The 12,108-nt window shown below is 57.2% G+C and overlaps 4 protein-coding genes across 4 annotated transcripts, besides 2 other annotated features; 2 read left to right on the forward strand and 2 right to left on the reverse strand.

Moving 5' to 3' along the window:
* Nucleotides 1-869: part of a sequence feature (repetitive element) that runs on past the window's edge.
* A 60-nt stretch (nt 870-929) lies between these two features.
* On the forward strand, nt 930-2,528 carry CYME_CMI054C (similar to guanine nucleotide exchanging fractor; the record flags this gene model as incomplete). The annotated part of the gene is made up of 1 exon (XM_005536187.1): nt 930-2,528. The coding sequence occupies one exon, from the start codon at nt 930-932 to the stop codon at nt 2,526-2,528; it is 1,599 nt and encodes a 532-aa protein (XP_005536244.1).
* A 911-nt stretch (nt 2,529-3,439) lies between these two features.
* On the reverse strand, nt 3,440-4,174 carry CYME_CMI055C (mitochondrial ribosomal protein L24 precursor; the record flags this gene model as incomplete). Its single annotated transcript, XM_005536188.1, has 1 exon — nt 3,440-4,174. One exon carries the CDS (start codon nt 4,172-4,174, stop codon nt 3,440-3,442), a length of 735 nt encoding a protein of 244 aa, XP_005536245.1.
* Nucleotides 4,175-6,882: 2,708 nt separating this feature from the next.
* CYME_CMI056C (hypothetical protein) lies at nt 6,883-8,535 on the forward strand (the record flags this gene model as incomplete). Its single annotated transcript, XM_005536189.1, has 1 exon — nt 6,883-8,535. The coding sequence occupies one exon, from the start codon at nt 6,883-6,885 to the stop codon at nt 8,533-8,535; it is 1,653 nt and encodes a 550-aa protein (XP_005536246.1).
* Nucleotides 7,427-9,546: a sequence feature (possible transcribed region).
* Nucleotides 9,257-11,290, reverse strand: CYME_CMI058C (ATP-binding cassette, sub-family E, member 1; the record flags this gene model as incomplete). Its single annotated transcript, XM_005536190.1, has 1 exon — nt 9,257-11,290. The coding sequence occupies one exon, from the start codon at nt 11,288-11,290 to the stop codon at nt 9,257-9,259; it is 2,034 nt and encodes a 677-aa protein (XP_005536247.1).
* Nucleotides 11,291-12,108: the final 818 nt, after the last annotated feature.

Here is a 12,108-nt window from a genome sequence, read left to right on the forward strand (position 1 = left end):
AGCGAGATACCATCGAGAATCGGGAATCATGAATGCAAGCAAGAAAATCGAGACGTAGAATGCAGGAATGAAAGAGCACCTGGAAGCTATGACCAAGTTGACTAGCCGAGGAGCGGACTCGGAAGCTTTTCGGAAATTCATGGAAGTTCGTGTTGCTCACTGGAAGGCGCTGTGGAAAGAGTATACAAAGTCCCGGTAGGCTTGTCTGCGTATGAGTCTATTCCGTGGGATGCAGCGGGCGTTCGCAAACTTTTTCAATGGGTTGAGCGCCTTGAAGGAGGACGCAAGTCAGAGGCTCCTGGTAGCACACGGAGCAGGGCGCTGGAAGACCCGAAAAGGATGTACACCAGCTCCAACGACAAGAACGTACATGGAGTGCGCAAGGCGTTTCGTTACGATACCGGTAGATGAGTTTCGAGCGTCCTATACGTACCATGAACTGGGGTGTACGCTCCAGAGAGTCGAGATAGAAGAGTGCCAGCGGAGCCCTGAAGATATAAAAAAGTACGGACGGCTGGCGGAAGAGCAAATGGAAAGGAGGGCGAATGTTCGAGGACTACTTGCATCAGTAAGAACAACCAATGGCAAGAAACGTATGGATTTTGTGAACCGAGACTTTAACGCAGCCGTCAATATAAGGAGATGTGCGGTGATGGAAAGAAGACCTCCAGGATGAACAAGAGTGAACTTTGTTGGACAATCATCTAAAGTGGAACTATATGAGAAAAAGTTGAAACGAGTAGTAGGTGGCCGGTCGAAAAACCTGGGAGGCGTCTGCACATCAGTTGGGGACGTCTTGTCTAGGGCGGGTTTCCCGCCACTACTGTGCACCGCTGGCGGCAGCGTTTTTCTTTGAAAGGCGTGCGGTGTGCGCAGCATATCGACATAGTTCGTTATCGTGCACCATAGTCTCTGTTCACTGCACCGGCATGGTACACCCAAACGCTGGCGCGCAGGGCGCCGAGCTCCTGTTCTGTGGCTCCTGCAAATGGGACACACAGGGGCGCGACCGCAAAGGCGCCATCGAGTACGGGGAAGAGGTACTAGCGCCACATCGTCTCACGGGCTCGGTCACACTGGGAGGTCTCACGACACCAGCTGACCGAGCACAGATGCTGCGGATCGTTAGCGGACCGGTGGCAGCGCACGCCGTGCTCATTTTAACTGACGGACGTGCGCTGGCAATAGGGCGAAACACGCACGGTGAGCTCGGTATAGGTACAGCGCGGCGCTTTGCTCCAGTGTTTATGCCTGTCGTCTTCATCAAGGGCGGGCGCTGCACCGGCGCCGCCTGTGGTCGCACACACACGCTCTTCCTCATGGACGACGGCGTGGTGTACGCGACCGGGGCGAACGATGCAGGTCAGCTTGGTGTCGGTGCGCGGGGCATCAGCGCCAGCGGGGCCAATGTACCGGCAGCTGTGACCCCGATCCGCCTGACGTACCTCGCAGAACATATGGGCGTGCGAGCAGCCCAGGTAGGATGTGGAGAACAGTTCTCCGTCGTGCTCGCTGATGACGGCTCGCTCTACACTTTTGGAACACATCGGGACGGTGTCCTGGGACTGGGCACCACCGGCGAAGTCATTGGCAAACAACGCATGGAGGTGGAGAGCGAACCCCTGCCGCGACGGGTCACGCGCTTCGTGCGCTCGGACGGCATCGTCGTTGCTCTCGATGAGTCCAAAAGCATGGACGAACAAAGCGAGGATATACCCCGCTTCACACAGGTAGTTTGTGGTCAGCGGCATGTGGTTGCTCTAGACTCCCGCCACCGCGTCTGGTCGTGGGGATTCGGTGGTTATGGTCGTTTAGGTCATCGAACGCCGAACGATGAGCTGCGTCCCCGATGCATGGAGTTTTTCGAGCGTTTGCGCGACGACCGCCGGCGATGTGTCAAGCTATACGCTGGCGCCTCCTGCTGCTATGCGCTGACCGAAATGGGCACCGTGTACTTTTGGGGCATCACAAAAATGACCGGTGAAGCGACGACATCGCCGCAGATGCTCTACGATTTGCACGGCTGGAAAATTCGAGATATCGCCGTGGGCATCTCATCGACGATGATCGCTTGTGAGGAGTGCACGACGATCGCCTGGGGTCCGTCACCCGCCTACGGCGAGATGGGTTTCGGTGAGACCGTCGTTGGAAGGAGTTTTGCAGGCAGGACAGGCGTACTCAAAAGCAGTACCCAACCACGGATTGTCGATCCGCTGAAAGGCGTCCAAGTGAGTCAGCTTGCGATGGGGGCTTTTTTCACGTTCCTCCTGCTTCGACCCGAGGAGGTGCAAGCGTCAGACGACCAAGGCACGAAGGTGCAAGCACTCCCGACGCTCTCGTGGGATGCGCATGCCAATATCGGCGCGCAGCCTGTACGCGGTTTGACGATCCTCGACGCAAGCTCGTTGGGGTCCCGGCGCGGTCGGAAACCCGGCAAGGTCGCTGCTCGAGCGACCAGCAGCGCGACTAAAACCCGCGTAACCTCAGTGTCCGCGGTCGTTGTTCCGGAAAAGAGGCGCCGCACCTAGTGCGGTGTACGCTCGCGATACAGAGGCCTCGCGAACACCGTTGAGGCTAGCCTGATCCGCTGCTGCGCTGAGAGATGCGCATGCCTCCATTCTGTAACCGCTGTGTAAATCTACCGCTCACGTGTGCATCCTTGCACCGATGAAGTATGATTCGTGACTTGGCCGGCGCGACACAGGCGACGGGAGCGCACTCACCGAGGCATCAACACAATGAGGCATGGTCGGGGTTGCAGGGTGCTGGTGATGCGGCAACTGCAGCCTGCGTTTCGGTGTCGTGCGAGGCAGCGACAAGTTTGTCGCACGACATGTACCAAGAGAAGTGGAATAGAGCACTGGGAACCTGCCCATTGGTGACGGTTGCCACGTTCCCAGTGTGCGCGTGTTTGTCGGTTTACTTGGGGAGTGAACACCTAACGCGGCGTATGCCGGCGCGCAGCAAAGTAAGCATGATGCATCTCCGATAAAGAATGAGTCTGTTGGCTAGCCTGGATGATGAACGCTGGTGTCCATGCGCGCCGCGTCCGAAAACGTAGGTGCTAGACATACGCTGCCTCATAGGCGGGATGTCTTCTGCCCGCTACATGGAGCACTCAAGTCCTTTTCATCGACATTGACACTGGGCAGCAGTGCAGATCGGGCGGTTATCCGAGGCGCCGCTGTGCAGCCATCAACGTTCAGTACGAGGCTTTGCTGCCTTGCTTAGCACCAAATGCGGTATGGGTAACAGACGCCATTTTGTAGCTTGCCCATCTTCTGGGGATGCAAACGTTCCCATCAATCAACGAGTTCGCCGGCGCTCCGTTCCGAACACCAAAACAGGGAATTACGGGAAACGAACGCCACCCTTGCGTCCTGCCCTGCAACCATTCGCCGCAAACCGCGCACTCACGCCTCGGCTGTTGCCACTTTCACTAGGTTCCGGGCTCTGCAGGCAGCGTTCGGCGCTGCGCATCCTGAACACGAGTCACATGCGACTCGAGGACGCGCCCATCGAAAGGTCGCGGTGTTCGGCGCTGGCGAAGTATCTCCGGACGCGGGATAATCGCACCACTTCGCTTGCTGATTCGTACTCGGGTCCCATCTTCGAGCCATCGAATGCCAACGCGCGTCGGCAGACCAGTTTCTGGACACACGATTGCCACGTTGCTGACATGCAGCGGGCCCTCCGTCAGGATAACGCGTTTGCGTTGGCCGCCACCCACGGTTGCACTCGGCGCCGGAACAAACTTCTTCACATAGTTCACGCCTTCCACCACAACTCGATTACTCCGCCGAATGACCTCCAGTACACGTCCTTTTTTCCCGATATCGCCCGGTGGGCCGCCGATCACCTGCACGTAGTCGCCGCGAAGAACTCTCCACTTTCGCGGTGGTATGGGCGACTCTCGTTTTGGCGAACGCGGGGTACGAATGCTATCCAGCATCGACTCGAATCGGCCGCGCATCTCTGCGGAGGGCACACCAACGTTTCGACGCGGCGGGTGCAGAGGCGGCCTGCTTGCAAACCAGCGTAGCGCTGGGAGCTGCGCACCCGTTGCCGCCTGTGTTGGTTCGGGTTCAGCGAGCAGAGGCCTGCATAACCAGCTGCGCCAGCAAGCGTGTGCTCCTGCTGGCATACGCGCAAGGCGCTGAAGCCCCGCCTGCATGAATAAAAAGCAGGCCGTTTGAGGAACGCACCCCGCGAACGCTCCACCCTATGTGCGCACTTGCAGCACCATGGCTGCTGCTGCACGAAGCGTCGCTGCGCCGAATCCAATCATCGCCATGGAACAATCGCATTTGTCCGTCTACAACCATGATATCCATAAACATACAAAATGTTGTATGTTAGAGATCTCAGCCAGTTCCACGCCCCCTGGCGAGGATTGCTGCCTGCGCCGCCATTGACGGGCGTGCACCTGACAACACCCCCGTGGATGTGCAGAACCTTTCGGGAACCAGGAAAGGAACTGCCGCTTCGCCACAGCAGATGCTACGTTCCGTCAGGTTCATGCAATGATCTTCGTCTGAAATAGAGGCGTGGTATTTCCATGAAGCGGCCGGATACGCAGCATACCGCTGGCACAACATCGATGCAGAATGGATCTACGATGCCTTTGCGTGCATCGGCTGCAGACGCTGCTCTGACGGTTACTGGTACGAGACAACGGTCGCGGGTCGGGAATGTATCGTCGCTGCACGTTCGAATTTCTGCGGGTGCTTTTCTATCTACTCGTCTCAAGGACGACGTCGACGACACCCGCGTTAGAATGAGATTCGGGCGAGTCTATGTTTTGCAATCTCGGGCGCTCTCGCTCAAGTATTCGTTCTTCTCACGTACGTCAACGCAAGCTTTCGGGGCTTGCTTTGCGACCGCTTTTCATCCCTCTGTCCTATGTCAGGCTCAAAACATACGACGGAATCTCTTTTGCTGTCAGTACTGGTGCCGGGAGTCGAAGCACATTGATGATGGTGGCGTTCGAGTCCCGATTTCGCAATTTCCGGCTGCTGTCGATGCATTGCATGCACAAGCAGAAGTTGTGATCGATACTCCACTTGTCGTTTTCATCTTCTTCGTATCCAACATCGGTGCGCCCTTCGAATCGTTAACACTTGAACATGGTCAGGTGTTCTTCTAGATCCATCACATTCCTCGTTCGAGGGCAGCTCTGTGGCATGTGAACGCTAGCTCAATCACCCGGTACATGCCCGTGACAGGTCGAGGAGGCTCCCCTCGATGCGCTCCTCAGGTTCGACGCCCGCTGCCGTACCAAATGATCAGGGGTTTGTTTCGCGCAATGCCCTCGGTGAGTGCTCTGTCCGCCGCACACGCATGCGCAAACCGTTCGTTTCGATAGAGGATTTGTTGAACGCAATGCTGTCCATGAAGAAAAAAGTACCAGACGGAAAAACCGGGCCGGAGATCAAGTCGAGCAACTTGGATCCGTTCACGCTCCCGTCGCGCAAAGCGGTGACGAATGCTCCACTGGAAGCGATCGCTGTGATGTCTCAGGTCCGAGTCCACGGTCGTAGTCGATGGACACTGCGGAGACGGGGGCGTCGCGTAGCATATCCCATGAGAAGTATCATGGTAAATTGGAATGCCGTTTCGTCGATGGTCATAGAGATGGGTAGAGTTGTCATTTGGCCCGAATTGATTACTTGAAGCACGAAAGTCAGGGAACTTTCGGCATGCGTTTCTAATGCATTCGCCAGCGGACATCGTCGACCGGGTTCTCAAATCCATCGAGCGGCGCGAATGGCTGCACCCACGAGAATCGCCTCGAAACAGAGAGATCTACTATTCGAAGCATGCATGATTTGCACATCCTGCATCTAAGAAAACGAGAAGAATAGAAGCTTGTATGTATGCAGTGCAAAATTGCGATATCGTTCGTTTTATGAACCCTTGTTCGTAGGCTTCGCATATCGTCATGACTCCGGTGACGAAACGAATTCCTGCGGCGATGCGTCGAGAGCGTCACTCCGAAAACACGACCTCGAATCCTTATACGACGTATGAATCCTTAGGGTCTTATGGCTGCACCTCGAACATCGACGCTGCCTATTTACAAAATCTCGAAATGCAGGATCAGAGCACGTTCTTTCGTGTTCGGTTTTCATCTATCCCTTGTGCGGCGTTTTGCTGTCGTCAGCGAACGAGTCGAGCGCGTCGAAGCGTACGCGTACGCACTCGCGCCTGGAGCCACGGTGAGCTCGCCCGGCTCTGGTACCGGCAGCGGTTGGACGCACTGTCTCCAAGACTAGTTCGACGTCGAGTCTGGCACTGATGCGAAGCGCTCACTCTCCAAGTGCACGACTTTTAGCAGACGCAGCAGCAGTTGCTGTTGAACCATCCAAACCCCTACCCCAATACTACAGTAGCGTCTCAGATGCTGAGGCAGACGTCATGAGGCACACATCCGCGCGTCAGCTCCACTGGTTCCGTTCGCAAGCGCCGCTCGCGTAACACGGTGCACCACACATATTTCGGAAGAACGTCCCTTTGTCTCGTAGCGTTCACGACAGCCGCCCTGCTCTGCGCCTGCCACCCGACGCGTCACGCCTCACACCAGTGTACGCTCGTGCGCGTCATTCACAGCCCAAATACAGCGCCTATTGCGACACCAGGCACAAAAGCAAACAGAGTGAACATCGTATGCATCAGTAGCAGGCTGGCTGGCTGGCAGGCAGGCTGGCTGGCTGCCCCCTGTCCCATACAACCTGCTGCAGGGCGCGGGCGGCGATCCGTCGGCCGAATTAGGCGAGGGATCGATCCCGCGATCCAGAGATCGCTGCACGTGTTGATCCGCAGGTAGCCAGGGGCACAGCGCGCCACAGCCGTCCATTGCTGAGCCGTGCCCTGCCGACTGACATGCCGCTCGAGTCGTCGACAAAAGGCGCCCGCAGGTGCGCCGCGTCAATCCGGCAGGGCACTGCTCAGCTGCAGCTCACATTTTCTCTTCAACGTTGCTGTTTCTCGACGGCTGCTGCTGGGCGGGTGCGGATGCTCGCGTCCAGAGCTTTTCATAGCATATCTCCGGAAGAAGGAAAAAGTCCTCGCTCTCGTGGACTGCGACGTGCATCCTCTTGGAACCGGCGGGGTGTACTGTGGCTCGTTGCGATCGCTTTTTTTGGAACAGGATTTCTTCTGGGTCTGCTGTGTGCGCCGAGCGTGTCACCGTTTCGGCGTTTCGGGGCGGAAAGCGTCGATTCAAGTACAGACGCGGTGGACCAAGAGAGAGCGCACGTCCAGGGTCGTCGAGACCTATCGGAGGCAGGCACGTCCGGGCGCTCTGCTGTGGAGGTTGTTGCGGCGGCGCTGCTGGCAACCCAGAACCCGACAGACTGCGCCAAGGCCCGATACCTGATTGTAGACGAGTTTTCCGATCAGCATGGACTTGGTTTCAGTCTGATCACGGTGTTCAAGTTCCTTTATGTTGCGCATGTCGAACGGCGCGTTCTGCTGCTCCTGCCGTCATTCACGTCTTACCCGTGGCGTTGGTGTCATTGGCCGCCTGCATCGTACGGTTGCTATTTCGAGGACGTCACGTACTGCGCAACGCGGATGCAGTTCGACCAGGCGCTCCGCGACCGCGTCATTCCACGGAACTGGAGCGCGATCCCCGACTGGAAGGGCATCGAATCCATCGATGAACGGGTGGTGATTTTCCGACAAAAATATCTCTCGCGTGCCCGGATCGAAAGTCGCGCAATCTACCAGGCCTGGAGCATGTTCGAGCACGCCTTTGGCAGCGGACTCAAGAAATACGGGCGATTCTTCTACTACGCTGTTGCGCAGCGCGTGCTGCTGCAACCCAAGGTTTGGTTGGAGCACGCTGCGCTTACCCAACGCGAGCGCTGGAGTCTAGAGCAGAACAACCCGCTCGTGGTCGTGCATGCTCGACACGGAAGCAAACACATCGAGCAAAAGCATATCCCGGTTTCGGAGTTGGCTGCGAGCGCGCTTGCTTTTTGTGAGTGCCTCGGCGTGCGCGACATTTTACTGATCACCGAGACCGAGCGCGTCATTGTCGACTTCAAACGAGCCGTGCAGCATGCACCAGTGCGCGTCCTCTACACAGAGTATTGGCGCCCAGAAGGCGATGTCTGGAACAAGAATCTGGTGGGTCAGCTCAAGCTGAAACCCGTGAACGATTCCGTGATCGACGTCATCGCGTACCATTCGATTCTGAATCTGCTGTTGGCTCGGACAGGCGTGGCTTTTGTGGGCACCATCCAGTCTGCCTTTTTGAAGTTGCTAGTGAGCACCGCATATGCGCACCAGAAAGCACCAGTCAGTATCCATAGCTTGCGCGCTGGATGGCGAATCAGGGACGGGTACCCTGCAGCGGATGCCAAGTACTGGAGTTTCGACCCGTGCCGCTTACCACATCCATGTGAACACGTGGCGCTACCCTGCTCCAAAAACGGGAAGGGATTTCCAAGGCGAAGCATGAGTCAAGCAACCGACTTTTCGACGCGACCGGCCGATATCGACCACGAGCCGTCGCAGCTGCACGAATGAGCTGGGGAAGCGGCTGCATAGCCAATGCCGCGACGCGTGCCTTGCGCGGATGCGCCGGCACCCGTCGTGAGCGGCCTCTGTGCAAGTCACCCGGACCGCGCTCCAGGTAGCAGCAAACGGTGCCCGATACCCCGTTGCGCTGACAAGCCTGGATGCTGGGCAACGACGCAGGTATACACGGCCGTAGGCACAGGGATGCTGGCGATCGCGTCGTTTCGCGGCGCTTTGCGATCACGTCACCGGCCTGCGTTGGTGTCCGCGGCACCGTGACGCCACCTGGATGTATCGTTCCCGCGTCCTGACACCCAGGGCACTCGACTCGAGTCCCCGCAGCGCTGATTCGTTTGTGCTCCAGACAATCCGACCACGAGTAGCAGCGCTGGAGAGATGGAAAGCGCTGTTGGGCGACGCAATGGCGTACTGCTGCTCCTGATCCCATATCTCTGCATCCGTACGCTTCGACAGAGGCGAGCGCGTCTCTTTGATAGCGGTAATGGGCGTGTACAGTCCAGCGTGATTTAAACTCGAGTTTATAGTCGCAACGCAGATGCATGCGATAGGTGATCGTTGCGGACGAAATCCGCCGCACCAGCCGCCTTGCCTGGGAGCAGACGCTCGACAGCAACACTACTTGATCACCGTTACGAGGACGCACAAGACGATCCTGTTAATCAACGTCGACGTCGTCGCATGACCCCACTCGGTACTCCATGTCAGCGTCCTATTCCTCGTCGTCGTTGCCGCGTGGGGTGGTGGTGTGAGCCGCCCGCTCACTACCCGGCGTTTTGCCTTTTCGCTTCGCTTTGCGCTCCGTATCGGGAGTCGGTGCGCCGTCCGCGAAAAAGTAGTTTCCGCTAGCCTTTTGCTCCTGATCCTTCACGGAGCCATGCTTATTTATCCGAGGTCGCAGATTCGTGGGATCTCGGCGGAACGTGATATCGAGGGCGCGCAAAAACCGATTCATCCCGCTCACGAGCGGCTCCGGTGATCGAGCGACGGCTTTGCGAGCTGGCTCGCCTTCGTAGACGATCACTCGATCGGCCAGGTACGTGGCCATGATAAAATCGTGCTCCACAATAAACGCCGTCTTTTTCGAGTGCAGGATAAATCGCTTGATCACTTTCGCAGCGATGATACGCTGCTCCGAGTCCAGATACGCCGACGGCTCGTCCAAAAGGTACAGGTCAGCGGGCTTGCCCAGCGCCAACACCAACGCAACCCGTTGGAGTTCACCGCCTGACAGGTGCTTCACTTCCTGATCGAAGAGTTTGTCCACGGATAACGGCTTCAAAACGTCAGTTTGGAATTGCGGATGTGTGTATGCACTCTGAATTCGCTTGTGCAGAAGCTGCTGCACAGTGCCTTCAAACGACGGGGATATCTTCTGCGGCTTGTACGATACATTCAGTTGCGGGATCTCGATGTGTTTCTCGGGATCCGATAGATCGGGATCGGGTTGCAACAGACCCGCGAGAACGCGAATGAGGGTTGTTTTGCCAGTGCCATTGCGTCCCAGTGCAAGTACGATTTCCGAGTCAGTAAACTCTCCCCGCTCGACATCAAGCACAAAGGTGCCCAGCGTCTTCCGAAAAGCCGGGTACCCATATCGTCTTTGCTTCTCTGCATCTGCAGCGGCATCAGGCGTCTCGGCACCCTCTGCGATCTTAAAGGTAAGTTCGGTTTCCCGGAATCGCATGTTTTCCGTCGGTACGAAACCCGCGAGAAATACATTGATGCCCTCCCGCACGGAGAACGGATACGTCACGACACCGTACGCACCCGGCACGCCGTATAGGACGCAGATGTAATCGGAGAGATAATCTAGCACAGCAAGGTCATGTTCGACGACGAGCACGTAGTTGTCGGTACGACACAGGGAGCGAATGGCTCGGGCGGCTCGCAGACGCTGTCGCACGTCGAGGTACGATGAGGGTTCGTCAAACATGTACGCGTCGGCGCGCTGGAGGCACACCATCGCTATCGCGAAGCGCTGCAGTTCACCGCCAGAGAGTTGCGAAACGTCGCGATCGAGCACCTCTTCCAGGTCAAGCATATCGATAACCTCCGCAAGGCGCTCGGTCTCGTTGCGAGCCGCGAGCAGATCGCGGACCCTGCCTTTCACCGCTTTCGGAATATGGTCTACGTATTGCGGCTTGATCACTGCGCGCAACTCTTCGCGGAGTATCTTTTCGAAATAGTTTTGCAGCTCGCTTCCCCGAAAGTAGCGAAGTATTTCCGGCCAGTCCGGAGGATTCTTGTAGTTTCCAAGGTTAGGTTTCAGTTTCGCCGCCAGAATTTTCAACGCTGTCGATTTTCCTTGGCCGTTGCCGCCGACGAGCCCGAGAACCTGGCCGGGGCGCGGCATTGGTAGTCGGTGCAGCTTAAAAGAGTTTGCCGAGTAGCGGTGCGTCGTCTGCGAGTCCAGATCGGTTGGTAGATTGATGATCTGAATCGCACCAAACGGGCACTTGCGCACGCAAATTCCACAACCGATGCAGAGTGACTCGGAGATGAGCGCAATGGGCGAGCTTGGCATCACTTCGATGCATAACTTACCGATTCGGTTCACTGGACAAGAGCGTTTGCACTCCAGCGCGCACTTACGGGGTTTACAGCGGTCAGCCGACACGATCGCGATGCGAGTCAACTTTTCCTCACCGTTGGTGGAGGAAGAGGTGGTGGTGGTTGCGGCGGCTGTGGAGTTGGTGCTACTAGCCCCGGCACCGCCACCTGGTCCGCGCTTTCCTGGAGGCATCCCTGAGGCCCGACTACTGCCGCAGACCCAGTGCGTAGAACCGGGGTCGATGCTACTCCGAGAAACATGACCCCAGAGCTGCGCGCTCTGGGAGCAACGATCGCGACGTTGCGGAGCGGACATATTGAGACAAACATGCGACATGCGGTTGCGAGCCGGCATTGCCGCAGCAGCGTGTTCTGCGCTGGACGGCACGGTACGGGCCTCCTCGAAGGCTCCCTCGCATCCAAGCAAAAGTTTTGGGCATGCTTAGGATCGTTTACAAGAACTTGGGATCCCCATGGCGCTAAACTTATTTGCATCTGCTCGAAACCTCCATGTTCCGCGAGACAGTACCACCTATACTTCCTCGCTGAGAAAATTAGTGGTATCCATGGGAATCGCGTCACTGATCGGCATGAGTCCGTTAAAGCAGCGCAGTACTGGTGCGGTCGAGAGCGTTTCCTTCCTGGTCTTCTGCGAAGGCATGCGTCTCTGGGTGTACTTTTGCTTTGCAGAGAGGCTGGTCCGTGTTCGGGGCATAGGAGGCCGATCGACGCTTTGACGAGGTCATCACGTATGGACAACGCGTCGAGTTGGATCTTTGAACTCGACTCGTGGTCGAGAATGGACGCGAGCGTCACGATTCGGTGCAGGCAATGGAAACGCACTGATGGCTCAGTGCGGATTCCGAAGCATTCTTGGGACAGCGTTGCCTCCTTGGGTGCAGTTCACACGTCGCTGGCACGACCGACAAAGCGCACATCGACGCGGATCGTGCTCCCAAATCACCGGCGAGTGTAAGGTTGTTCCCGAAAACCCCGAATGTGTGCGTCACA

Source organism: Cyanidioschyzon merolae, chromosome 9 (assembly GCF_000091205.1).
Source record: "Cyanidioschyzon merolae strain 10D DNA, chromosome 9, complete genome".
Taxonomy (NCBI): domain Eukaryota; phylum Rhodophyta; class Bangiophyceae; order Cyanidiales; family Cyanidiaceae; genus Cyanidioschyzon; species Cyanidioschyzon merolae.